This window comes from Podarcis vaucheri (assembly GCF_965113315.1).
Source record: "Podarcis vaucheri genome assembly, chromosome: Z".
In the NCBI taxonomy this organism is placed as follows: Eukaryota; Metazoa; Chordata; class Lepidosauria; order Squamata; family Lacertidae; genus Podarcis; species Podarcis vaucheri.
The window spans coordinates 26150238-26175006 of record NC_138758.1 but is presented as its reverse complement, the minus strand read 5'-3'; the positions used below and the strand labels follow the sequence as shown (position 1 = coordinate 26175006).

Genomic DNA, 24769 nt, shown 5'->3' with positions numbered 1-24769 from the left:
CTCTGTCCAGCATCCTCTTCTCATACTTGCCAACCCCACGCCAATGGGAAGCCCAAAGCAGGACCAGAGGAACTGTACTCTCTCAGAGAAATAATGTGTGCCATTTCTACTATATCACTACCGTATTTTTCGTCCCATAGGACGCTCCGTCCCATAGGATGCACCTAGTTTTTTGGGGGGGGAATAAAGGGGAAATTTTTTTCCTTTATTTTCCCCCCAAAAGCAAGTCGGGGAAACCGAACCAGGTTGAGGAACAGCGGGATGGCGGCGCTGCACCTCCCTGCTGTCCCCCAAGCTTGTGGGGCTGGCCGATGTCTGCCCGGTGCAAGGGGCGCTCTGCTTCAGGGCACCCCGCCCGCCAGCCGCCAGGCTGCTATCCGCAGCCTAGACATCCCTGCGGGACCTCCTGCAGGGCTGCCTAGGCTGCGGATGTGTTCCCGAAGTGCCGGGCGCTCTGCTTTCAGGGCGCCCGACACTCCGGGAAGCAGGCTGCTATCTGCAGCCTAGGCTGCGGATGTGTTCCCGAAGCGCCGGGCGCTCTGCTTTCAGGGCGCCCAACACTCCGGGAAGCAGGCTGCTATCCACAGCCTAGACATGCCTGCGGGACCTCCCACAGGGCTGCCTAGGCTGCGGATGTCTTCTTGAAGCCTGGAGAGCGAGAGAGGTCGGTGTGCACCGACCCCTCTCGCTCTCCAAGCTTCAGCGAAAGCCTGCATTCACCCCATAGGACGCATCCAGATTTCCCCTTCATTTTTGGAGGGGAAAAAGTGCGTCTTATGGGGCGAAAAATACGGTAGTTTTACAGTTACACCTTTTTAAACAAGTTGCTATGCTTCAATTCAAGAGCGTGTGGCCAATATGCACTGGTTTACATTGGTAGCAATGTCTATCCTATACTGTACAGTACTGACAAGATGGTTGTGTAGTCCACCTTATCCCTTCCATACATAGATTGCATTTAAGGTTATTGGGATTTGTTGGAAACTTGCACTAGAATACTGCACTGTTGGTTTCCAGTGTTCAAGCCTTAACATCTCAATCTTTGATGCTGGGAAGTGCCAATGTGAGGCATGTGTACATCGGACAAAGTGTGATGTCTTGGCACCCAACTTTCAAGGGCTGAGATCCAGCGCTGAGGGCCTTCTGGCGGTTCCCTCACAGCAAGAAGTGAGGTTACAGGGAACCAGTCAGAGGGCCTTCTCGGTAGTGGCGCCTGCCCTGTGGAATGCCCTCCCATCAGATGTCAAGGAAATAAGCAGCTATCCTATTTTTAAAAGACATCTAAAGACAGCCCTGTTCAGGAAAGTTTTTAATATTTAATGCTGTATTGTTTTTAACACTTGACTGGGAGCTGGCCAGAGTGGCTGGGGAAACTCAGCCAGATGGATGGGGTACAAATAATAAATTATTATTATTATTATTATTATTATTATTATTATTATTGAAAGTTCAGAAAGTACAGCTGGCATAGAATGCTGCTGCCTGGCCTGTAGTGACTAGCTGGCAGCCAGAGCATACTGTCAATGGTAACCAATGTGGTACCCCCAGATGTTGTTCATCTGCCCAAACCAACAAGATCAACAGTCAAGGATGATGGGAGTTGTAGTTCGAGAGCAGCATGTTGGCTACCTCTGCCCTTTGACCTCAGAGCTGTGTAGGGATAAACTACCACCAGGATTTCTGGTAAGATCAAGAAAAGCAGACCTTAAAAACAAAGGCCTTCTCTGGTTGGAGAGGGTTGTCTTTGAGGACTGCTAAACCTCCCTGTAATTCTCAGATGAAGGACAGTATAGTATTTTATTAAATAAATAGGTAAAGGTAAAGGTATCCCTGCCCGTACGGGCCAGTCGTGTCCGACTCTAGGGTTGTGCACCCATCTCATTTAAGAGGCCGGGGGCCAGCGCTGTCCGAAGACACTTCCGGGTCACGTGGCCAGCGTAACGAAGCTGCTCTGGCGAGCCAGCACCAGCGCAGCACACGCAAACGCTGTTTACCTTCCCACTATAAAGTGGTACCTATTTATCTACTTGCACTTAGGGGTGCTTTCAAACTGCTAGGTGGGCAGGAGCTGGGACCGAAAGATGGGAGCTCAGCCCGCCACGGGGATTCAAACCACCGACCATGCGATCGGCAAGCCCTAGGCGCTGAGGTTTTACCCACAGCGCCACCCGCGACCCACAATTAAATAAATAAATGGTAGCTAAATAAATGGTTGCTAAGGCCCCCTGCTAGGATGTGGGCCTAGTAGAAGCCTAAGCTTTTGATACTTGTGATGTATATATTTAGGATCTACCTTATTTCTGAAATCACAAGTTCTTTTAAACTGTTTTTAATATTGTGTTTTAATTGTCATATAACCCACCCTAGGCCCTTGAGGTGAAGAGCGGACAATGACTTGTGACGATGATGAAAATGAATTCCCAGCACTGGAGCTTATCCCATCCTGATACAGGACCTCCCTGCTACTTAAGTCCCAACGGTATCAGACCAAAATAAGGAAAAGAAAAGCTGTAAAGCATCTCTGGCAAGGTTTATTGTAGCCTCTGCAGCAGCAGCATCCAGTAGGTCAGGGACAGCCAATGTGGTGCCCTCTAGATGTTGCGGAACTCCAAACCCTATCAAGTCCAAACACACGGTCAGTGGTCAGGAATGATGGGAATTATAGTCCAACAAAACCTGGGAAGTGAATTTTAATTGTGCCAAACATAACATAAACAAAGCTCTCCACAAAAGGCAGAACTGAACAAATGCTAGACGTTTGCAGTATCTGGATAAACCACCAATGAGAAGGCCGATAGCTTGTGTGCACACACCTGAAGCTTTAATTGTTCCATTTGCCTTAGTGTGTTTTGTAACGCCATACACATGAACTCCCCAAGAGCCTTGGGGAGTAGAAAATAGCTATATCACTATCTGTGGCTAGATGTGTGCCAAGATAATGTCCTCTGAACCACAAAGAAATTGATTAAAATTGTTTTTAACAAACTTGGGAGAAATGCAAATATTTCTTCTACTCAAAGCTGGCACAATTTTACATCAGTTTCTATCTTGAGAAAAGGGGGCCTTTAAAAACCAAGCAAAACACAAGCCTGCAGTATGCCAAGGGAATAAACTGGAAAGTCACCCCCAAGAGACATAACTCCTGCAGCTCCCTCCATCCCAATTAAAATGGGAGGGGAAAGTCTATAGTTGAAAACTTTATATTCTATCTTCTCATCTCTCACGACCTTCTTGGCCTAGAACAAGCCGCCCATTTGGCAGACCAGTAAAACTGTTTTTAAGACCAGCAAGCTTTTCCAAGTGTTGGTCTTGGCCACAAATGTAAACTTCTCAGAGATTTCAAGTACACTGAGATGTGCATCTAAGTTTAGAAATAGGAGCAGCTTTTTAAAGAGTGGCCTAATTTGCCTTGCTTGCCTCTTCTTCCCCTTTCCTTTTAGAGAATTCAGTTAAGACATTGAAATTCTTGCTTTGACACTGGGTACTGACCCAGTCAAAATGTCGATCAGCGATGGGGGACATAGCCTAACAATATCTGGAGGGACTATGACTTTACCACCCTTGACTATTGGTCCTGCTGGCTGGAGTTGATGGGAGTTCAGCAGCACTGGAAGGCCACAGGTTCCCCATTTCTGCTTCAGGAAAATTGTGCCTTTGCCTCCTGACAGCTCTGCCTCAGTTTTTACCATGTGAATGCAGCTTCAATGGAGGGAGCTTCCAGTTTTTTCTCCTGGAGGAGGATGCAATATGCATTCCTTTCCAAATTGCCCATTTTTGCCACTACTGTATTGCATCTCCCTGTCTGGGCAACTCCTTGGTAGCACCTCCAAACTGACCAGACCTAGATCACTAGAGAAAAGCCTTACATTTTGCTCTGAAGACTCAGGAATCTGGGTGCCTTTACATTATTCACTAGCAGGTTGCTGTCAGACTTATATTTACACCTCATGCTTGAATATACCTGTCCCATCCAACCTTTAGAGGAATTCTGGGTGTTTCAGTTCCAGTTGGCATTTAAAGATCTCACTCTGTTTGACCCAATTTATTTATATTTAACCTGTAATAGTTTTATTCGTATTGTTTTTATGTGGTTACATTGAGAGATATCTTTTGGCAGTCTATAAGTTTGGAATAATTAAACTCTAAAATGGACTTGTGCACACCCCTCCACTTTGGGAAGTGCCGTAGCTCATGGCAGAGCATCCTTGCTGCATGCCGAAAGTTTTAGGTTCAATCCCCAGCATCACTAGGTAGGGCCGGGCGGAAAAACCTGTCTGAAACCCTGGAGAGCCACTGCCACTCAGTGTAGATAATACTGAGCTAGATGAAGCAATGGTCTGAGTCAGTGTAAGGCATCTTCCCATGTTCCAATATGACACTGGTTTAAAGCATCAGAAGCTTTCAGGTCCGTAGGCATAGTCAAGCACATTCCTGTCCGGTTCAAAATACTTAAGCTAAATTTCAAACTTAGGGAGATTATGGGCTGCACCTGATGTATCATAGTTGTCTGCTACGTGCACAGCCTTTGGAAACATGGGCTCTGCGTGCTGCCCTCCTCTCTCACAGCTGCTAGGAACAGAAATGGAGATCCCTCAGGCCCAGAGATGGGGCAAATGCAACTCTCTCCCCACATCACACACACCCTTAGGGTTCACATTATTCTTGGCCACTTTCGCCTGGCTGGAACATGTTCTTGAACTGTGATGATGTCTCTTGCACACCTGGAAAGAGGATGGAGATATATGTGCGCACATTTTTGTGTATGGTGCCATCCACCACTCGTGTGCAACACCTAGACAATTGTCCCCACAAGGAAATGAAAAAGGTTGACCACTCAGACACTAGAAATCTTCACTTATTAACCAAATTCAGCTCCCCATCACTTCAAAACCCTTTAAAAGGGAGACCCCAATCTCCTTATCACTGCTATTAAAGGGGAAGAAGGGATGTGAAAGCTGCCCAAGGTAAATGTGCCCATAGCAAGAAACAACATAAGCTTCTCCCTTTATGTTCATATAACACCCTCCCATTTCTTATGAGCATCCCAGTGTTACCCTTCTCCAGCAGCTGTTGCACTGCAAGGAGAATTTCACATGGCCAATGCATTATTTCCTGCCTTGGTCTTCTCCATGCATTCCTTCCCCCTTCCACAGTCCTGGAAAAAGGCCCCTTACATCCATATTCTGCCAGCATAGGAGCCACCTCGTTACTGGGTTCTTCCCATTCTACTTTATGAGATCAGAATCATATGAAAAAGAGCTTCAGAGGCTATTCCTTATCCAACTGGTGCTTCTCCATCCCAGATGGGTGACTGGAGAGACCATATATTATTTAATGTAAAAAGACATTTGCTAACCTGGTGCCCTCCAGATGTTTTGGACTAGACAGGGGTTGGGAATCTTCAGCCCATGGGCCAAACTTGACCTGTGAGGCTTCCCCATTTGGCCCACCAGGCTGTTTGGCCAGACCACACCTAACATCATATAGAACTTCAGGTGTGAGGCAGGTACAGGCAAAGCTTGACTGATAAATAGTGCCAGCAAAGCCCTTGTGCAGTGCTTACCAAGTGCCCAACATCAAGCTGATAGTTGGGTGTTTGGGAAGCATCACCAAAACACTTTGAAAGCCCTGTGCTTAGTGTTTGGGGAGTGTTGCACACAGTGACTGCAAAACTCTTATTTCTTTATTAAATTTATATCCCATTATTCCTCCCAAAGGAGCTCAGGATTGAGTGGTGAGAAGTGCCAAGCATAGGGATTGCAAAGCTCCTTGCCCAATGATTGCCCAACAAATAGCTTGTTGTTGGGCATTTTTGGAAGCACTGCACAAATTGCTACATTTTGCCAGGTGCCAGTTACCTGACACCATGATAGCACCAGGTTATTATCCCACCATGTCCCTCTCACCTATCAGCCCATATTGGGAGTGAGTGAGTGGAGGATCTGGCCCAGTAGGCCACCCTGGACTACAAGCCCTAAAAAAACTCAGCCAACGTGGCTTTGCTGGTTGGGGCCGGCAGAAATTGCTGTGATACAAAACATCTGGAGAGCATCAGGTTGATGAAGGCCGCATTAAAATGCGTCATCATGAAATGGAACAAAAGATAAAAAGGTATCCAATTAAGTCCCAGGCCTTTTCAAAGGTCAAATTGAGTGGGTGCTTGCAAAAGCCTTGGTTGCCAAGCAGGGGAAAGCTTTTAAAGGTTATCTGTACTGAAAGTGAATCAAGAGCATTAGAAGGGACTAAATTGAGTGGTGTTTTGAGGGTCACTCCAAAGCAGAACATCTGTTGGTCCTTGAAGAAAGAGAAAAACAGGAGAGGTGGCTGCATGCGATTGGCCAGAAACTGTTACCAGCAGGAGAGACCACGTCCTCGCTATTCAAAGCATCATCATACCACTTTAAAAGGTCATGGCTCCTCCAAAAGATTTCTGGGAGCTGTGGTTTGTTAAGGGTGCTGAAATTTGTTAGGTGACTCTCCTATTCCTCTCACAGAACTACAGTTCTCAGAGTAGTTTAATAACTACTCTTCACATGGAACCCTAGGAACTGTAGCACTGCGAGAGGGAAGTGGAGCCCTTAACAAATTGCAGCTCCCAATATTCATTGAGGGAAGTGATATTAAAGTGCTTTTAAAATATATGGTGCAATTGAAACTAGAGAGAGCAAGGCTGTGCATATGCACACATTTAAAGTACATGACTTCCCCCAAAGAATGTTGGAAACTCTGTTAAGAGTGCTAGTAATTGATTAGAAATTGGAATACAGAAAGGGGAAGTATGAGGAAGTCGGGGAAGTAAATTATAAGAAAATAAGATTTTGAAATTGTACTTGTTTTTTGTTTGTGTTTATGGTATTGTTTTGTTTTGTTTTTGTTATAAAAATTATGGAAACTCTTAATAAAAAATTTATTTAAAAAAAAGAGTGCTAGTAATTGTAGCTTTGTGAAGGGTAAACTACAGTTCCCAGAATTCTTTGGGAGAAGACATGTGCCTTAAATATATGGTGGGTTCACAGTCCACCAAGCTTAAGAGAGAAGGCTCAAGAAAATAAGAGGAAGAGTTGTAGACAGAAAAGGAAAGAGTTGAAAAGAGCAGCTGGTCTAGAAGGTTCCAGAAGACCTCACTCTGTAAATTAACTCTGTTCCTCAACTACTGGCTGGGCTGGAAAGTGAGAGAAATAAACCCGCTTTTTAAATTCAGGATTGTAGACATAAGCAACCCCCATATTCCTTAGAAAGTATACCCAGTTTTTAAACAGGGAACAACATACAAAGTTACAATATGTTGCTTTTCAACAATTTATCATGCTCTGGTGTTTCGGGTTGTCGTATTTCAAAAAGTGGAAATCTGGACAAAAAATTGTTGAGCCTTTTTTGTGGGGGGGACAAGTTCTTGAGCTTTCTTTTTTCTTTACAAAACCTCACAAAAAATTGGGAGCTAAGTTCTTGAGCTATTTTTAAGTATATTTGACAAAAAAGCAACAACACTTAGAACATGGGTTGCCATATGCCAGGGATTTCCTGGACATTTTTACCAGTTTTCGGAAATTCCGAAAATTTTCGGCAGACAAATCCCTTATGTGTGCAGGAAATCCTGGATGTATGGCAGTTCTACTAGTGTTTAAAATTAATCAGATATTAATCCCTGGAATATTAATAATAATAATAATAATAATAATAATAATAATAATAATAATAATTTTTATTTATACCCCGCCCTCCCCACCCAAGGCTGGGCTCAGGGCGGCTAACAAGCAATAATAAAAACAAGTTGAATGAATACAACTTAAAAACAAAATTAAAATATTGAAACATTAAAATATTGAAACATTAAAATATTAAAATGCAGCCTCATCACAGGAGAAAGGAAAAAGAAAGAGGGGGAGGGAATCAAATTGGCTCCAAGGCAAAGGCCAGGTGGAACAACTCTGTCTTACAGGCCCTGCCGAAAGAAATCAGATCCTGCAGGGCCCTGGTCTCATGAGGCAGAGCGTTCCACCAGGCCAGAGCCAGTGCTGAAAAGGCCCTGGCTCTGGCTGAAGCCAATCTAACTTCCTTAGGGCCTGGGACCACTAGGGTGTTGCTATTTATGGACATCGAGGCTCTCCATGGGGCATACCGGGAGAGGCGGTCCCGTAGGTACGAGGGTCCTAGGCCGTGAAGGGCCTAGAATTTTTGGTTCTTTTTAAATGTGTCCCTTCGTTGTGTGTCAGTCTTACACAAGACTAACCGATCTACTATGAACAAAGTGAAATGGAGGGTCTGTTTTTAATGCAAGTTGGTGTGTTGTTGTTTTTAAAAAATCAAGACCATAAAAAGGTCCCCTGGCCCATCTCCTGCAGCATCCTCTTCTTACAGTGGCCAGCCAGATTGCCTGTGGGAAGCCTGAAAATTGGACACCTGCTGTTCCCAGCAACTGATGAAGGTATTATTTTAAACAAATGAAAAAGAAAGCTGGTTCCACACTACTGAGGTAGTGTACAAAGATGTTCAAACTAGTCAAGTGAACAACACTGAGAATGTCATTTCTTTTTTAATGGCTGGCGCGTTCAAGGGTTCTTTGGTGGTGGTGGGGAACTAGAGTGACCCATCAGTGACCCAAGACTGTCTGCCAAAGCCTGTGGCTGGAACGGAGTTGGAATTTCTTGTTTGTTTAGGCAGAGGCTGCATCTCAGAACAAGCCTGAAGTTACAAAAGATTCAGTGATGGCTGTGTAAAAGAAGTGAGGCTTCCCTCAGGTTGGATATTAACCTCACCTGTGGCAATCACACAAATGCCATCTATTTAAAGCACATGACTTACCTCAATGAATCCTGGGAACTGTAGTTTCTTAAGGGTGCTGGGAATTGTAACTCTGTGAGAGGTAAAGTATAGTGGTCATGATTCTTTGGGGTAGGCCATATGCTTTTAAATGCATGGTGTGACCTAAGTTACATGCCAGCCCCATGACAACTACATTGCCCTAGCACCCATTCTGTTGAACCTTTTCCACCCTAGCACTCATTCCAGCACCCAAAGCTACTCATGCCTAAATATATGTGTCTTGCAGTGTCAATTACAGATGTTTTGTTATCTGAAGCACAAGATGGGGCCTACCCATTTCCGGTTATAAGAGTCAGCACAAGAAACAATATTTTATTTAGCTTTTACTTGATGGTTACTATAAACTCATAAATTTATATTGTTCCCCCCCTAATTTTTTGGGTATCCAAAATGGAGATTTCTTTTTATATTAACTGGTATGTGTCAGTGCACATATTTGCAGCAATGCATTATCATTATCATATTAGAAGATTATGGGAAGTGTACTCCCTGCTCCTTTTTATCCTCATAACCCAGTAAGGCAGAATCATGGAATTTTAGAGCTGGAAGGACCCTTGAGGGTCATCTAGTCCAAACCCTTACAATGCAGGAATCTCAGCTAAAGCATCCATGATAGATGGTCATTCAAACTCCGCTTAAAAACCTCCAAGGAGGGAGAGTCCACCACCTTCTGGGAGTATCTGTTCCACTGTCTAACAGCTCTTACCATTAGAAGTTCTTCCTGGTTTGAATCCATTGGTTCAGGTCCTACCCTTTGGAGCAGAAAACAAGCTAGCGTGCCATCTTCCAGGTGAACAGCCCTTGAGGTATTTGAAGTTGGCTTTCATATCTTTAAGACTACTCCTCATTAGACTTGGTTTCCAGACCCTTGATCATCTTGGTTAGGTAGGTTAGGCTGAGGCAGTGACTGTTCCAAGGTCATCTAGTAAGCTTCACGGCTGAGTGGGGATCTGAACCCTGGTCTCCCAGGTTCTAATATGTCACATGAACCACTATACAACACTGGCTGTCACCCAGCTGATTTGCCTGCCACATAAATCTCCAGTAACTATTATGAAGCAGGTCTCCAAATGAAGGCCCAGGGTTCTGAACTCTTAAGGAGAACCACCAAAACACCTAGGTTGGCATTGCATGGCAAACACATTCTGAGCATTTTAAACAGGGCTCTGCAGTCTTTTGACTAGCCTCAGTGGCCAATACAAAAATATGTAGTTGCCAGGCCCATGCCCCTTTCACAAAAGTTGGGGTCTTGCCTCCAACCTTCTGCTGTATCTCTAAAACAGGGGTGGGGACATGTGGCCCTCCAGATGTTCTTGGTCTACAACTCCCATCAGCCCCAGGCAACATAGCCAACGATCAAGGACGGTGGGAGTTGGGGGTCCCAATAACATCTGGAGGGCCCCAGGTTTCCCATATAGATAAGCTACAATCTTCTTCTCCCCTCTGCAGTTCCAAGCTTGCACCAATCTTCAGAGACTCTTCTCCGTGTTCCCTTACCAAATAATTTGAGGCTGGTGGTTACTAAGAAAAAGGCATTTAGCAATGGTGACAACGCTAGTTTTGAAATGTCCTCCCCAAGAAGCTTGCTCAGCACCAATGCTGTGGCCTTTTGGGCATCAGGTGAAGTCCTTTTCATTTCCCCAGGCTTTTTAAGTGTTTTTAGACCTTGGGAACTACTGGCTTGAACACAGGTGGTGCTGTGGGTTAAACCACAGAGCCTAGGGCTTGCCAATCAGAAGGTCAACGGTTTGAATCCCCATGACGGAGTGAGCTCCCATTCCTTGGTTCCTGCTCCTGCCAACCTAGCAGTTCAAAAGCACATCAAAGTGCAAGTAGATAAATAGGTACCGCCCCAGTGGGAAGGTAAACAATGTTTCCATGCGCTGCTCTGGTTCGCCAGAAGCGGCTTAGTCACACTGGCCACATGACCTGGAAGCTGTACACCAGCTTCCTTGGCCAGTAAAGCGAGATGAGCGCCGCAACCTCAGAGTCGTTCATGACTGGACCTAACGGTCAGGGGCCCCTTTACCTTACTAGACCTTGGGAACTAATGGCTTGATTCTGGTGCTCTTTTAGCTTGTGCCTGATGTTATGCTCCATGTAGCATTTTCTATACTCTATGGCTTTGAAAAATTATGGCACACCACCCAGAGAACTTGTTAATGGGTGGTAAAAATGTACTGTAAATTAATCAAAAATTTTAAATGCTGCGGAATCCACTTAACTCAGGACTTTTTAAATTCTCATAGAAACACACGTCAATGTACAGTATAGATCAGCCAACAATCAGCTAGCAATTAGGCGAATTGTCACTTGCAACTTTATCTGGATACCTGCAAGGAATAAGAAAACCTGTCCCCAGCAGAAAAGAATGTTGCGTAAGAACCCTGTTAGCATTCCAAGAAGTTCAGAAGAGGAGTCACAAGGATGGATTCAGATTAGGGCAAGTCAGTAACTGCAAGAAATTTCTAGAAAAGTTGCAAATTTGCTGGCAGCTATACTACTGACTCTTCCTTGAATTATTAATTTCACTTCCACAGTGCATTGCTTATTCCTCCCCCCCAGCAAAATATCTCAGCATATTGATGTGTTTGTGATACTCATTGGATGTGCACAAGCACTGCTTTAGTAATTTTACTTAAAATTTGATAGTTTTCAGAACCTGATGCAGTTAAGGTGGGATATGTTAATCAAGGCTGCAACCCTAAATAAACTGAATTCCATTGAATCAATAAGAACTCATTCCTGCGTAAATACCTCTACAATGGTGCTGCAAAGCTGGGATTGTATCCCATTTACTTACAAGCAAGAACTTGGTTTGCACAAAAGACTATACAGTATTTGTCATTTCCAAGGTATGGCAAACCTAATTTAAAGAGATTGCTGGAGTGCCAACTAGCCACCCAGGCTCCCTCATGCACTTTTAAGTTTAACCAAATTTTAAAATTATACCCATTTTGCAGAAACATCAGTGAGTTCTTTAACTGGGCCTCTCCCTACAGTACATGTATAAAGCTCCAAAAATATTCAATAGTCTAAATCTGAACTATTTTTGGCCATTAGTTAATTTAATCATGCAACATCAAAGCATGGTTGATGTACTTAAAAAATCACAACAGTGGCACATTCATCATTATGCTATATCATATCTTCAGAAGACAAACAGATGCCAGTTTGCCACCAAGTTCTATCATCACTATCCAATCAATCACAGTATGTTTATAGTTACAAACGTATGTCTGGGCCTTTTAATATAATGTAAGAATGTGAATGATTTTACAGTAACTGTCATCCCTGGTTTTATAACCACAACAACAAACACACATTTGTTACTATAAGCATAGTGTGAAGAACCTGAGAAATCTGCAAAGGAATAACTAATCTCATTTAGCTAAGAGCACAGTATATATTCACCAACAGGAATATGAGATAAACATCAGCAATGTTTGTTCTTTCCATGTAAAAAATGGATAGAGGAAGGTTGCAAGATAAACATCTGGCCCACCTTATTACATACACTATTATTCTAATACAGCTACAAATTAATTCAGGACACTGTTACTGAACCAAAGGTGATTTCAAAATATACACAAAATGCAATAACGCATTATAGTCCATCATTTTTATTATCATAAAGGTAAAGGGACCCCTGACCATTAGGTCCAGTCATGACCGACTCTGGGGTTGCGGCGCTCATCTCGCTTTACTGGCCGAGCGAGCCGGTGTACAGCTTCCGGGTCATGTGGCCAGCATGACTAAGCAGCTTCTGGCGAACCAGAGCAGCACATGGAAACACCGTTTACCTTCCCGCTGGAGCGGTACCTATTTATCTACTTGTACTTCGTGCTTTTGAACTGCTAGGTTAGCAGGAGCAGGGACCGAGCAATGGGAGCTCATCCCATCGCCGACCTTCTGATCGACAAGTCCTAGGTTCTGTGATTTAACCCACAGCGCCACCCGCATCCCTTTTTTATTATCTTTTATAATTTTATAATTATACATTTTTTATAATTATTTTTTATTTTTATTATCATAGTGGACAGTATATTTAGATTTATATATTTACATATTTTTTTAAAAGGGAGATATTATTAGTCAACTGAAAATAACATTTGAGGATGTTATTTTGGCCATCTTGCTACTACTACCCATCTTTTCTGGCTCTGAAGAAAATCTCAGGAAGATATACCGGTAAAAATTACACAAGTCTTTCTCCCCCTTCACAAAATGTGCAACACAGAGAACTCTTTTCTTCCAAATGGCAGCTTTTCAAAGAGTTTGCTGCTTTCAGTAACAGTGGAAATAATTTTGTTATTAGGAGAGGAGCCTTCAGGCAAGATGATGCTTTTATGGTTTCTCTTTTCCACTCCCATCAAGAAAGTAGGCAGAGGAACAGAGCCAGACAGCAGAGCCCTATGTCTTGCAAAGGCAGGGGCAGCATGCAGGAGGTCCCAGATTCAAATTTCAGGTAGCACTTGGAAAGACATACAGTGGTACCTCAGGTTAAGTACTTAATTCGTTCCAGAGGTCCATTCTTAACCTAAAACTGTTCTTAACCTGAAGCACCACTTTAGCTAATGGGGCCTCCTGCTGCTGCCGTGCCGCCACAGCACGATTTCTGTTCTCATCCTGAAGCAAAGTTCTTAACCCGAGGTAATATTTCTGGGTTAGTGGAGTCTGTAACCTGGAGCGTATGTAACCCGAGGTACCACTGTACTTCTGTCCAAGACCAGGAAAAGCCACTGCTGAGCTAGACGGATCAACACTCAAGCTCAGTTGGAAAAGCTCTTCCTAACCTGGTACTAAGAGACAATTTGTCCAAGATTTTTGATATAACATAAGGTATACATTTTAGCCCCACAGACTGAGGAAGCAAACCACCATGTGCTGGAAAGCCTGGGTTCAAGTCCTACCTCTGCCACAAACTCAAGTGTGCAACCTTGGGCCCTATGTTTCGGCTTCAGCATTCCCCATCTGTAAAATGGGCATTAACAGCAAACCTGAGCACCGCATGTTGCAACTCAGTGCTGGCTGCTGGGCAGCCAAGAGTGGAGCCAGAGGTGGTACCCATTGGTTTTCTCCCCATCCTCCTCCCTCACCAAAGATTCTGTGGGTACTTAAGCAGTGCTTCAGTAAAAAAAAATTACCACCTCCCCGACCCTCATGGCTGCAAATGAAAGAATACTATATAAAAAGCAAGAAGTAGCTGGTGTGGCATTAAATAGGTATTAAACTCATATTTTGCTCTAAGCATCACACATACATACTTGTTCTAACATATTTCCAAAACCCAGTAGGACACAACGCACTCCCTCAACTTGGTTAGCAAAAGCATCCTCTGGAAAGACAAGTGGAAAGCCTAAGCCGCTGCTCTTCAGGAGTGTCTCACACCCTGAGGCCCCGGGGAAAGAGAGATGATCCTCTCCACATCCAGACAGCGGGCTTCCGATGGAAGCGCTCAGGAGTTCTGAGTGAAGCTGAACTAATTTCTTCTTTGTGCTAAAACCTCTCAAATGGAGCTAAACACACAGCAGCATTGGGAGGGGGGGTGTTTCCTCTGCATGGAGTCCCTCCAACTCACCAATTCACTTTCACATACGTTAATTTAAAAGGTGGTCGGCGGGAAAGGAGGGCAGCCACAAATCAACCTCAAGGGAGCTAGACAAAACTATACATGTCTTTGTTTGATACAGACATTCCCCGTGAAGAGGGCGAGAGCTACGGTGGAAGAGGAAGAGGGGAGATAAGAAAACCACGCTGCAGCCACCTGAAGGAGAGGCACTTGAGCCGGAAGGGAAACAGCCGCAGCCCCCCTACCCTAATCAGCTCCTTGGATATTCTCTCCCAAAAAACAAAGCTGTCCTATAATAATGATGATGATGATGATAATAAGTTCGTGCTCCACTCTCAACAGGTTTTTAAGCGGCTGCAAATAAAAAAGTTTGGGCCATCTGCTGGAAAAGCAACGTAAGGCTCAGCTAATTAGTGAAAGAAAATCAGGAGTTGCCTTGAAGGCAACGTGGGTCCCCGCTCGCCCTCCCCATTTTCCGCGGCCGGGAAATGAGGCAGGGGAGAGAGATAAGAGTCCCCCTCCACACACACGGGGATTACGAAGGTAGCGCACAGGGTCATTCCCAAGGTTCCCCCCACCCACCCACCCACCCGCTCGCTCATCCGGCCTCTGAAACACATGGCCATTTCCAAAGCAACAACAATCAAGGTCGCCCTATTTTGAAACCGAGGCTTTTTACATTAAAAAAAAAGACCTACAGCGGAGTGCCCACGCCAAGGACTTCATTTACCAAGGACTATAAATACGAGGCGATTTCTCCTCCGGGAGCTCACACAGCCACAGGCAAACCAACCTGAGGCTGCTTCTCCCACTCCGCCACCCGCTTCCCGCGGCTCCCGCTCGCCTTATTCCCCCGGAGGAGAGCAGCTCGGAGCACCCACCGCAGCTCCGGCGTCCTGGCTCCAGAGACCCAGCAGCAGCAAGAGCACCACCAGCAGCGGCGGCGGCGTTGGCGGCAGCAGGCAGTTGGCCCTCGGGCTCAGCTTCATTCTCCTCCTCCTCCTCCCTTCCTCAGCAGTCTCGCAGGCTCCCGGGCTGGTCCTTCGGAGCTGACATGGTCTTCGCAAAAAAAGGGGGGTGAAAAGGAAGGAAGGGAAAGAAGGTGGTGGGGGAAGAGGGGGAGAGAAGGTTGGGCTGGGTTGGGCTAAGGCGAGCCGAGGCGAGCGGTGCGCCCGCCCGCTTGTCCTGTCCCCTCCCCCTCGGTCTCTGCAAACCCGCTCGCCTTTCTGTGCAGACTTGCAGACTTGTCCGCGCTCCAAAAAAAAGTTTTTTTAAAAAAAGTGTGGGGGAAAAAAGAAAAGAAAAGCCGCTCTCCCGGGACTACTTTGTCCCCAAAAAAAGGCACTCTGGGATTCATCCGCCGCACTCCTTGGCTGGTTGAGGAAGCCTCCCAGCGAATGGCCGTGATGGTTATGATTAAGGGGCTGTTCTTGAAATAGGTGTTGTGTGACGGTTTATTTCTTTTCTTTTTTTCAGGCTCGGAGTCATTCCAGGTAAGCCACCATGAAATAAAAAGTTCAGGTTTTCCAGAGCATTAACGTTCTTTTTCTCTCACCCTCTCACACACGCAGGGTTCGTGTTCCAACTAAATTTTACTCAGATGGGTTCCACTGAAACGTACGGATTTGTGTTAGTCGTTTCTGTGTGTTGCAGTGGTTCTCCTCTGTATAAAAAGCAGCATCAAATACTGTACAACCCGCAGAGTTTGTTTGTGTATGTTTTTGATTGACACTTGATTGGCAGAAGCGGCAAGGTGTGTTTAAACCCAAAATCTGAAAGGGTATATTTGTGCACAACCCCCCCTCCTCCTCCCGAGGCGGCGGCAGGTGGGAAGGTGCTCTGGAAAAGAAAAGGGGGGAATAGGTAAGAAAATTGGGTAGGGGGCGGGATTCAGATCAGACCCTTTTGGGAAGTTCTCCGACTTAACCACCACAAGTGTCCTGTGGACACTTAACTGAGAGTAAGCCTCTCTTGAGAGACTTACGCTCAATCCTAACCATACTGATCCTATTGAATTCAATGAGGCTTACTCCCAGGTAGACTTGGTTAGGGCCTCAGTCAACATGCTTAGGGGCGGGCCCATGGCTGCATCCTTACTGGGGAGCAAGTAAGCTTTCTGATGCACCCTTGTGATCGGTCTGCTGCTTTCGGCATCCTTTGGTTGCCTATGGAAAGCGGAAAGTGAGTGGTTCTGTATGGACCGTTTAGGATTACAGCCTAGTCCCATTGAACTAACTGAGGCTTACTATTCGCGCGGTAAACTTGCGTAGGGTTGCGCTGTAAGTCTTTGAAACTGGATGCCAGCTCTGAATTGAGAAGGAAAAAATAGGGAGATAAATTTTTGATTGCATTTAACTCCCCAAGATACAATCAGGTTCCAAACCCATGCAAACGTGCAGAACAACTTCAGTGAAAAAAATTCTCAGGAGAATCACAGGTATGAGATACCTCAGAACCTCCAGTGGGTTTGATAAGAGTTCAGAGTTGGGCTTCTGTGTCACACCTGTTTGATTCGGTTTCGTTCCCTAGCTGAGATGCGTGCGTGTAATTGTGCGATCCTATGCAATTGCACTCGAAGCACAGGGTGCTAATTTCAATGGAACCATTAGTGTGCTTCCCTGAGAGTAGTAAATTGCCGCGCAATCCTAACCATGTCTACTCAGAAGTAAGTTCTATTGAATTAAGTGGGGCTTACTCGCAGGTCAGTGGTGTTTGGATTGCAACATAACCTACACGGAATTAAGTGAGCCTTGCGTCCATGTGAACGTGAATAGGAGTTAATTGTTTTCTTTAGAAAATAAAATAAAATAAGCACATGTGAGGGTATGGTCTCCGCTGCGCGCGCGGGCGCATTGTTGGTTACCTACATTTGGTCTGCGATCACCTGAGTGCTCTGGTTATCTCAGACCAAAAGCAGGTGCCCAGCACAATTTCGGAATGATGAACATGGCACAGAAACGGAAGATCAGCGAATCCAAGTTTATTCATTTATCCTTTTTTCTGACTTTGGGGGAAAGAAAGGATGGGGGAGGAGAGGAAGAGAGTTTGATGCGGATCTGCGGCTGCCTACTTGGCTGATTGACAGTCGTGGGCCCGCCCCCTAGCCGTCTCCATTCCTCGCCCGACGCCGCGCTGCCGCGGCCGTTTTGCTGGGGAATTCTCGCTTGCGCGCTCTTTGATCAGGATTCGTGCACCTTACGCGGGTAATGTTTTTCCCCGGAGGCGGAACCAATGTCTTCCCGTACCCTAATTGATCGGTAGCAGCACGGTCGGCCCTTCCTGCCCACTCCCCCCCAAAATCCCAAACTTTGTTGTCATGCTGTCTTAACCTGGCTGCCTTCTTTCCCACAGACCGGGGGGCCGGGCGCCGTGAGCAACCCGAGGAACTGAGTTCTCCAGCGGGAGCGAAGCAGTTTCTTTGCCGGCCACGCTGCACCATGCGCGCTGGGTGAGTTTCTGGGGAAGGGCGGCCGGTGGGGGTGATGCTACCTTGACTTTAATCAAATGTAACTTGGTGGAGTCTCTGTTACAATTTTAATTAATTTTTGGTCCTTTCCCGGTGCAGGCTGGTTGCGTTCCTTGTTGCTTTCTGCCTGACTCCAGATTCTGTGAATGGGGTAAGTGTTCCCAGACAATCTCAAAACACATTCTAATCCTGTGCATTTATTTTCCTGAGTCAGAATACACACAACATTGGGGCCTCCTCTCAGGTAAAAATGTGTCCAGTTGATACTTAATGTGAACTGGGTGCACAATTACCACAGAGTAAGCTCTGTTAAACTTGATGCAATTTAGTTCCAAGTAAATGTTTGTTGGCTGTATGCCCTAATTCGGGGAAATAATGCATACTCAATGTCTACTCCAGAGTAGGGTGCTGGATGATAACATCAGTGTCCATGATGCTTTAAATGAACTAGTAGAAATGGTAGTGAGACTTATTCTTGTATGGGATGGCAGCATGATGGATGCACTTCATTTAAAACCCCTGCTGCATTTTCTGTAATAACTGGGGTGCTTTGTATGTGGATTGTGGGGTTTGGGCCTGGAACACGAGGGTCTGTGGATGCCAAACATAGGGACACTACATGCAGCAAATGTCCTATGCATCTTTTGTATATTTACTCAAAAGCAAGCCCTGCTGATTTAAGTAAGACTTGATTCCCAAGTAAGCATTGTAGAGAACTGCAACCCCTTGCTGGTGCCTATTTTTTACTTGTGGTACTTAAAGTAAAACTTCTCTGACCTTGAACACATGTGCTATATATAAAATTGCAAAGTTGGGAAGCCACGTACTGGAATGATAAATAAAACCAATTAGTTTTTGAGCCCTTCATCACATTTTCTTCTTTCCTCTGGGGTAGTCTTCAGAACTCTTCGGAAGTTTGGGTTTATGCATCTATGGTGGGGATTGTAAGAACATAAGCCAAAGTCATGGGCAAGGTAGACCGCATTTACCATCCATTTAGGTTTGGAAGCAGTTACTGCTTCTAAAGAGAATGGGATGAGGATGCTTAAGCCTCCCTTTCTCTCTATTCTAGACTGCACTCTGTGCAAGCTCAGAAGCACTCTTTTGCAAAGGGGGTGGGCTGACTTTCCTGCTGACCTATGACTCCTTGCTTTTTAAAGTTAGCCCTTATAAACTGTCCCTTTACGGGTGGTGCACTGTGCAGCTATAAGCAGGGGGCCATAGGGGGCCATGTGATGAAAACTGCATTTAGGGCTCCTGTCAAAGAGAGGCTGTGTACACACAATACATTTAAAGCACATGGCCTGCCCCAAAGAATCCTAGAATCTGTGTGTTTCTTAAGGGTGCAGGGAACTATGGTCATATGAGGGGGAAACAACAGTTCCCATGACTCATTGGGGCATGTCATGTGCCCTAGATGTGTGGTGTTTTGTGTAGGTCCTTAGAAGCAGGCCTGTTGGCAGCTTTATGCTGAGCACAAGTTCTAGAGTTCAGGAACAGGACTTCTTAAAGCCTCTGAGAAGCATGAGAGCTAAATGTCTTCTTGAGATTCCCTTTCCTACGCTTAGAGTCATAGAATCGTAGACTCTTAGGGTTGGAAGGAATTCCAAAGTTCATTTAATCCAACGACTTGCAATGCAGTTAGAATGTATAGTTTGTCAATGTTGATATGACTTGGTTCATTGTGGGGCCTGGGGACATTTCTGGTGCTATACTGTGGCTCAAATTAAGGCCTCTTTGTGGGATTCAACATATGCAGAACATACAATATCTACACTGGACTGGGGAAATGCGTTGTGATGCCACAGGACTTTTTGTTGTATATGTTGAATTAGTTTGCTTTGTAAGGGCAGTAATTCCAGACTGTGCTCATCTGAAACATAGGTTTTTGTACCACCACCTGCTGTTGGTTGAATATTGTTTTTGAATATTAATATAAAGTGCTTCTTATTTGTCTAAATGCCCCTTCACAAAAGTTCCCATATGGCAAAAGCCCTCGTTTTACAAATACTTTTGTTAGTGCTGCAGTGCTTAATTGTGTTAGATTCATTAACACTTTCTTGGTTGAGTTAAAAAAAGGTGACATGGGTGTTTGCGAGGGGAGAGTAGTCCTCCCATGAGTCATAATCTCCAGATACTCAGCTTTCATTAAAGAGCAAGAGAAAGAAAGTTTATAGCACATGTAGAACCTAAGATGATAAAAGGTTTCCAGGTAATTAGGCAGCAGATTGAAAACAATATATGTGCCTTTTAGTATAAGTACTGATGAAAATCACACTAGTCTCACGGTGGGGGGCAGATACAAAAGAAGACAGGGCTCCAGAGGGAATTTAGTAGGTGTAGAACAGTGTTTCCCTGACTTGGGTTTCCTGCTGTTTTTGGACTTCAGTTCCCATCATCCCTGACCACTAGTCCTGCTACCTAGGGATTATGGGAGTTGTAGTCCAAAAGCAGCTGGAGACCCATGTTTCAGAAACACTGGTGTAGAACATCTATCAAAGGTGCCTACCTTCTTTTGCATCTGGCTACGCTTACTTTAAAAGAGGGGTCTTCCAATATCTTATGGCCAGGAAAGGATAACTCTTAAAGAGGATGCTTGTGATATGGTGCCTGTACATGATTTATCTAGAACAAAGTAGGGTTTTTTTTAATTCTTCAGAGCTATTGTTGTTTACTTACATACAAGTTTTAAACTATGTATAAAACTTTTGTTGGACTAACAGGTGTATAAATTTTGTTAAAGTAAGAAAAAACACTTTCAACTGGAAAAAAGTAACTGTGATTCCAAGCTTTAATGACTTACTCTTATTGCCAAGGGTGTAAACCAGGGGTTCACAAAACAGTGTTTAACATACTAATCCAGGTATCGCTATGGATTCATGGTTGAAGATGGAAGATGGCACATCTGTTGCTTCAACTAAATTGATATTTAGTTGTCCTTTTTATTCCCTCGTTGTGTTTTATATTAAAACACAACAGGAGCAATAAAAAGACAGTTAAAAATCATCCAGCATCTGACAGAGTACATTCATATTTATGCAACAGGAAGAAGAATCCTTATGTGTTCCACCATGACACTCAGCAAAAATAAAGTGGTCTGTAGAGAAATATGTTTGGGAACCCCTGCTGTAATCCTAACTCTACTTATCTGGTAGTGAGCCCCATTGAATTTATGATTATATGCATGCTTAGGATTGCACTATAAATGTTGGGTGTTTCGTAGGACTGGGGTAAAAAAGCTAAGTAGCCAAACTCTCTAGTTGTGTATCAAGGTTCACACTGTCAAGTTATGCAGATGACACTCTTCAATTAGCATTGTTCAGTAGCTCTTGTGTTTCCATCCCCTGTTTTCTGCAAAATAAGTTGGGCCAGACCAGTGATTTCCCCAAAGGGTAGTTTCTAAATAACCAAAATGTGTCAAATTACTTAACTTGGATCAGTACTGTATCTGGGATAATTGGGCCGGCTCCTTAATTTGCAGAAAAACTGATCCACCTGTCAGTCTTGCCAGCTGTTTTGGGTTTAACCAGTTGCGACTCACTTCCAGGTTACAGGGGTTTAGGGTAATGGTTCTAGACTGTGAGCATTGGCATATTTCTATCCCTGCCCATACACTGAAAGCCTTAACTGTTCTTTCCAGGAAGTAAATCTCAGTAAAAATAGCCCTGCTGGATCAGGCTAATGGTCCATCTAGTCTAGCATCCTATTCTCACAGTGGCCAACCAGATAGATGCTTGTGAGAAACCCACAAGCTGGAACCAAGTACATGAGCACCAGTTTCCAGCAACAGGTATATTCAGAAGCATTACTGATTTTGACTGTGGAGGCAGAGCATAGCAATCATGGCTAATAGCCACTGATTGCAATGCAGCTTGTTCCTGAGTGAGTTCATTTTGACTGGAACAAATAAAGTACTGTGGCTTATTTCTCCTACTGTGTTATTTTTGTTTTCAAGCATAGCCAAACTAACTGGCATTCTGTATTCAAGTCAGTAATTTCTGAAGAGCAATTTGAACCTGTGTTAAAGGCACTTGAGTCATCTTGTGAGGCTGCTCTGTTTTGGTTTTTCCAAATTCTTAGCTGTGACACTAGCCCTAATTCAGCACTTGTAGCTTCATGGTGATACAAATGTAATAGGGAAAGATGGCAAAGCTCCTGTTGTCCTTTCCTGTTATATTTTTCATCACCATGTGATGAAAAATCTGTTGAAAGTGATAGATAGATGAATAGATGTGCTACCGAGTCATTGATCCATGTACCAGACGAGTGGCCAGCATTGTGCCTCCACATTTTTTTTAGACTCCAACTCCCATCAGCCCCTACCAGCATTGCCAGTGGTCAGGGATGATGGGAGTTGTAGTCCAACAAATATGAAGTAGGCATTATCTAGCCCACTATTGTTCCCTTGGATTGGCACTGGATCTCCAAGATTACTATTAGGTGCAGTCATTTTCATTCAGGCTGAGAACGCTCAGGTCCAGAGGCCAAATGTGACCCTCCATTCCTTTCCTTGAATTTGCTATAGCCCACTTCTTCACCTCAAGCATTATTACAGTGGTACCTCTGGTTATGAACTTAATTCGTTCCGGTGGTCCATTTTTAACCTGAAACCGTTCTTAACCTGAGGTACCACTTTAGCCAGCACACGATTTCTGTTCTCATCCTGAGGTAAAGTTCTTAACCAGAGGTGGTACTACCAGCTTAGCGGAGTATGTAACCCGAAGTGTCTGTAACCCGAAGTGTTTGTAACCCAAGATACCATTGTATTATCTTTGCTAGCTTGGAATGTTTCCTTGAACTCTGATAAGTCTTTTTTGCTTGCATGGATGGAGTGTGCAAGTGTGTATGTGGAAACTCTCCTATTGGACAAAGATAAAATTTACATTTGGTGCTCCACCTGCTTTTGGCCCATGGAAAGCGAATGTGGCCCTTGGGCTGAGAAAAATTCCCCACGCCTGTTTTAACTGGAGATGGTGAGCGTTAATCATGGAACAGTATGTGTACAAAGTATGAAGCTTGTTCTTATTGTGTGTTTTTTCTTTCCTCGGGCCTCATAGCCGTACCTTCTTCCCCTAGTCCTTGTGGTTTGCTATAATGGACCAGACCAGGTCTAAAGCAGCTTCTGGTAGGGTCAGTTTAATACCTAAAGGAGAAAATATGAATATGTTGTTAAAAGAAAGAACTTTGCAGAATCGTGGGGCATAGCTGAGTGAAAGAGGGAGCTTAGCTTTTCTGTATCACATGCACACCCTTGAAAATGCTTATTTTTTTGAAAAGAAGTAGATACTGTTAAAAATGGCTACAAAAAGACAAATCCTTGCATGGATGGGGAAAGAGGTTGTATCTCAATGGCAGAACATAGTTGCGTACAAAATGCCTCGGACTCAGTTGCTGGAATTAGAGAAAGGCCATAGCTCAAGAATTATCTGCTTTGTAGGCAGAATGTCCAGCATCTTCAGGCAGGGCTGGGTGAGACTCCTGTTGAAACCCAGGAGACTTGCTGCTAGTCTCTGTTAGCAGTACAGAGTTACAATGGACTGGCCCAAAACATTTCACTACCTGAGGTGGAGGAAAATATGGTTTCCAACCACCACACCCATTATTTGTACAAAGCTAAGTGCAGCAGCAGTTGAATCTTGCTATGGTAGGGCAGTGTCCTCTACTGAATCTCAGAGCAGCTGGCTAGCTCTAGTGACAACAAGGCATGGCATGTGGCATACACAACCCTTCCCTCCCATACCTCATTGCCATCTCTCAGCATCTGCAGCATGAGCAATCTGCTTCGCTATGTCTAATGGTAGGGCCTGGACCAATGCCTGATTTGTTGGTGTGGCGTAAGTGAAACGGAGACCAAAGCATCCATTTGTGGCTCTGGGTATAGAGCAAGCATGGAATGATTTGTTATTTTCATGCTCGGACTATACCAGAGCTGCATCATGTGTGATAAGCTTCATTCACAAATGCCAGTTCCGCACAGGAAGGCTGCATGAGTGCAGGCATCATACCTAAGCATGTATGTTGCATGAGTATGTTGTGAGCATACCTGTGATCCACCTTTGAGCTGTGTGCACTCCAGGGTATGCATAGCCTGGAAGCAGATTATGCAGCACCCTCACTGAAGCTAAACACATCTGAATCTGGGTCTGGGTAGAGAACCTGCTTGGAGCCTTTATAGACCAAAACCGCTCTCCTCCAGACCTATCTGTCTAGCCTATAGAACTTTCCTAGGCTGCCATCACTGGCTTTGCTTCACATTGAATGTTTATTCCTGGCTAGAATGTGTTCCTGAACTCTGAGAATGCCTCTTGCTTGCAAGTAGAAAAACTAACCTCTTTGCATTCATTGGCCCACCCACTTTTGCCTCCACTCACCACTGCCCCACCTTTGTCCTGAGAAAGGTTCCCTACCTGCTGTAGGTGCTGCACTGAGTTCTGTGGTGAGCGGGGAAGAAAACAGAATGTGAATGACTGCAATAAATAGAGTAGATAGATATTTAAATTGTTCTTGGACTCATCTATTAGAGTTCAAGCCATCTACAGTAGGTGTCAGTGGTACTAAAATAGGTTTGCTCAAAGGTATTTGTGTATATTGTAACCCTGCCATTAGATTAGGCAAATGCTGATAACTTCTGAACTGTTAGTTGCAGCTTCCTGATTTAAAACCCTTGTATTTTATAATTATTATTTGCTTAGACAAATTGAACAGTACCAAATTTTAAGCATTTGGTGGGAGATCATTATAAGGAAGGAGCAGGATTAAGGAGATCATAGCCTCATGGAGTTGGAAGGGACCATGAGGGTCATCTAGTCCAACCCCCTGCAATGCAGGAATATTTCCCCCGAAGTGGGGCTCGAACTCACAATCCTGGGGTTAAGAGGCTCATGCTCTACTGACTGAGCTATCCCAGC

The 24769-nt window shown here is 44.5% G+C and overlaps 2 protein-coding genes and 1 long non-coding RNA gene across 8 annotated transcripts in view; 2 read left to right on the top strand and 1 right to left on the bottom strand.

The window, feature by feature from the left end:
* COL4A5 (collagen type IV alpha 5 chain) overlaps positions 1 to 15532 on the bottom strand; it is a 142052-nt gene extending 126520 nt beyond the window's left edge. The window contains exon 1 of the mRNA XM_082208644.1: positions 15277 to 15532. Coding sequence (XP_082064770.1) covers positions 15277 to 15384 — 108 coding nt within the window. The 5' untranslated portion in view covers positions 15385 to 15532. The remainder of the gene's footprint in view (positions 1 to 15276) is intronic.
* On the top strand, positions 7012 to 14900 carry LOC309523392. Of its 2 annotated transcripts, XR_014215344.1 has the most exons (4): positions 7012 to 7128; positions 8309 to 8425; positions 10273 to 10443; positions 14517 to 14900. It is a non-coding gene; the product is annotated as an uncharacterized lncRNA (long non-coding RNA). The 2 variants fall into 2 exon arrangements; XR_014215345.1 differs by lacking the exon at positions 7012 to 7128 and having other exon boundaries at positions 7893 to 8425.
* Positions 15533 to 15730: 198 nt separating the features above from the next.
* Positions 15731 to 24769, top strand: part of COL4A6 (collagen type IV alpha 6 chain) — a 175449-nt gene continuing 166410 nt past the window's right edge. For 3 of the 5 annotated variants that reach the window (XM_082208637.1, XM_082208638.1, XM_082208635.1), the window contains exons 1-3: positions 17473 to 17598; positions 17747 to 17843; positions 17961 to 18012. In XM_082208637.1, the coding sequence (XP_082064763.1) occupies positions 17833 to 17843; positions 17961 to 18012 (63 nt within the window). In that variant the 5' untranslated portion in view covers positions 17473 to 17598; positions 17747 to 17832. Of the gene's footprint in view, positions 15889 to 17472; positions 17599 to 17746; positions 17844 to 17960; positions 18013 to 24769 lie in introns of those variants that run through there. The other 2 variants (XM_082208639.1, XM_082208636.1) reach the window with 1 other exon arrangement.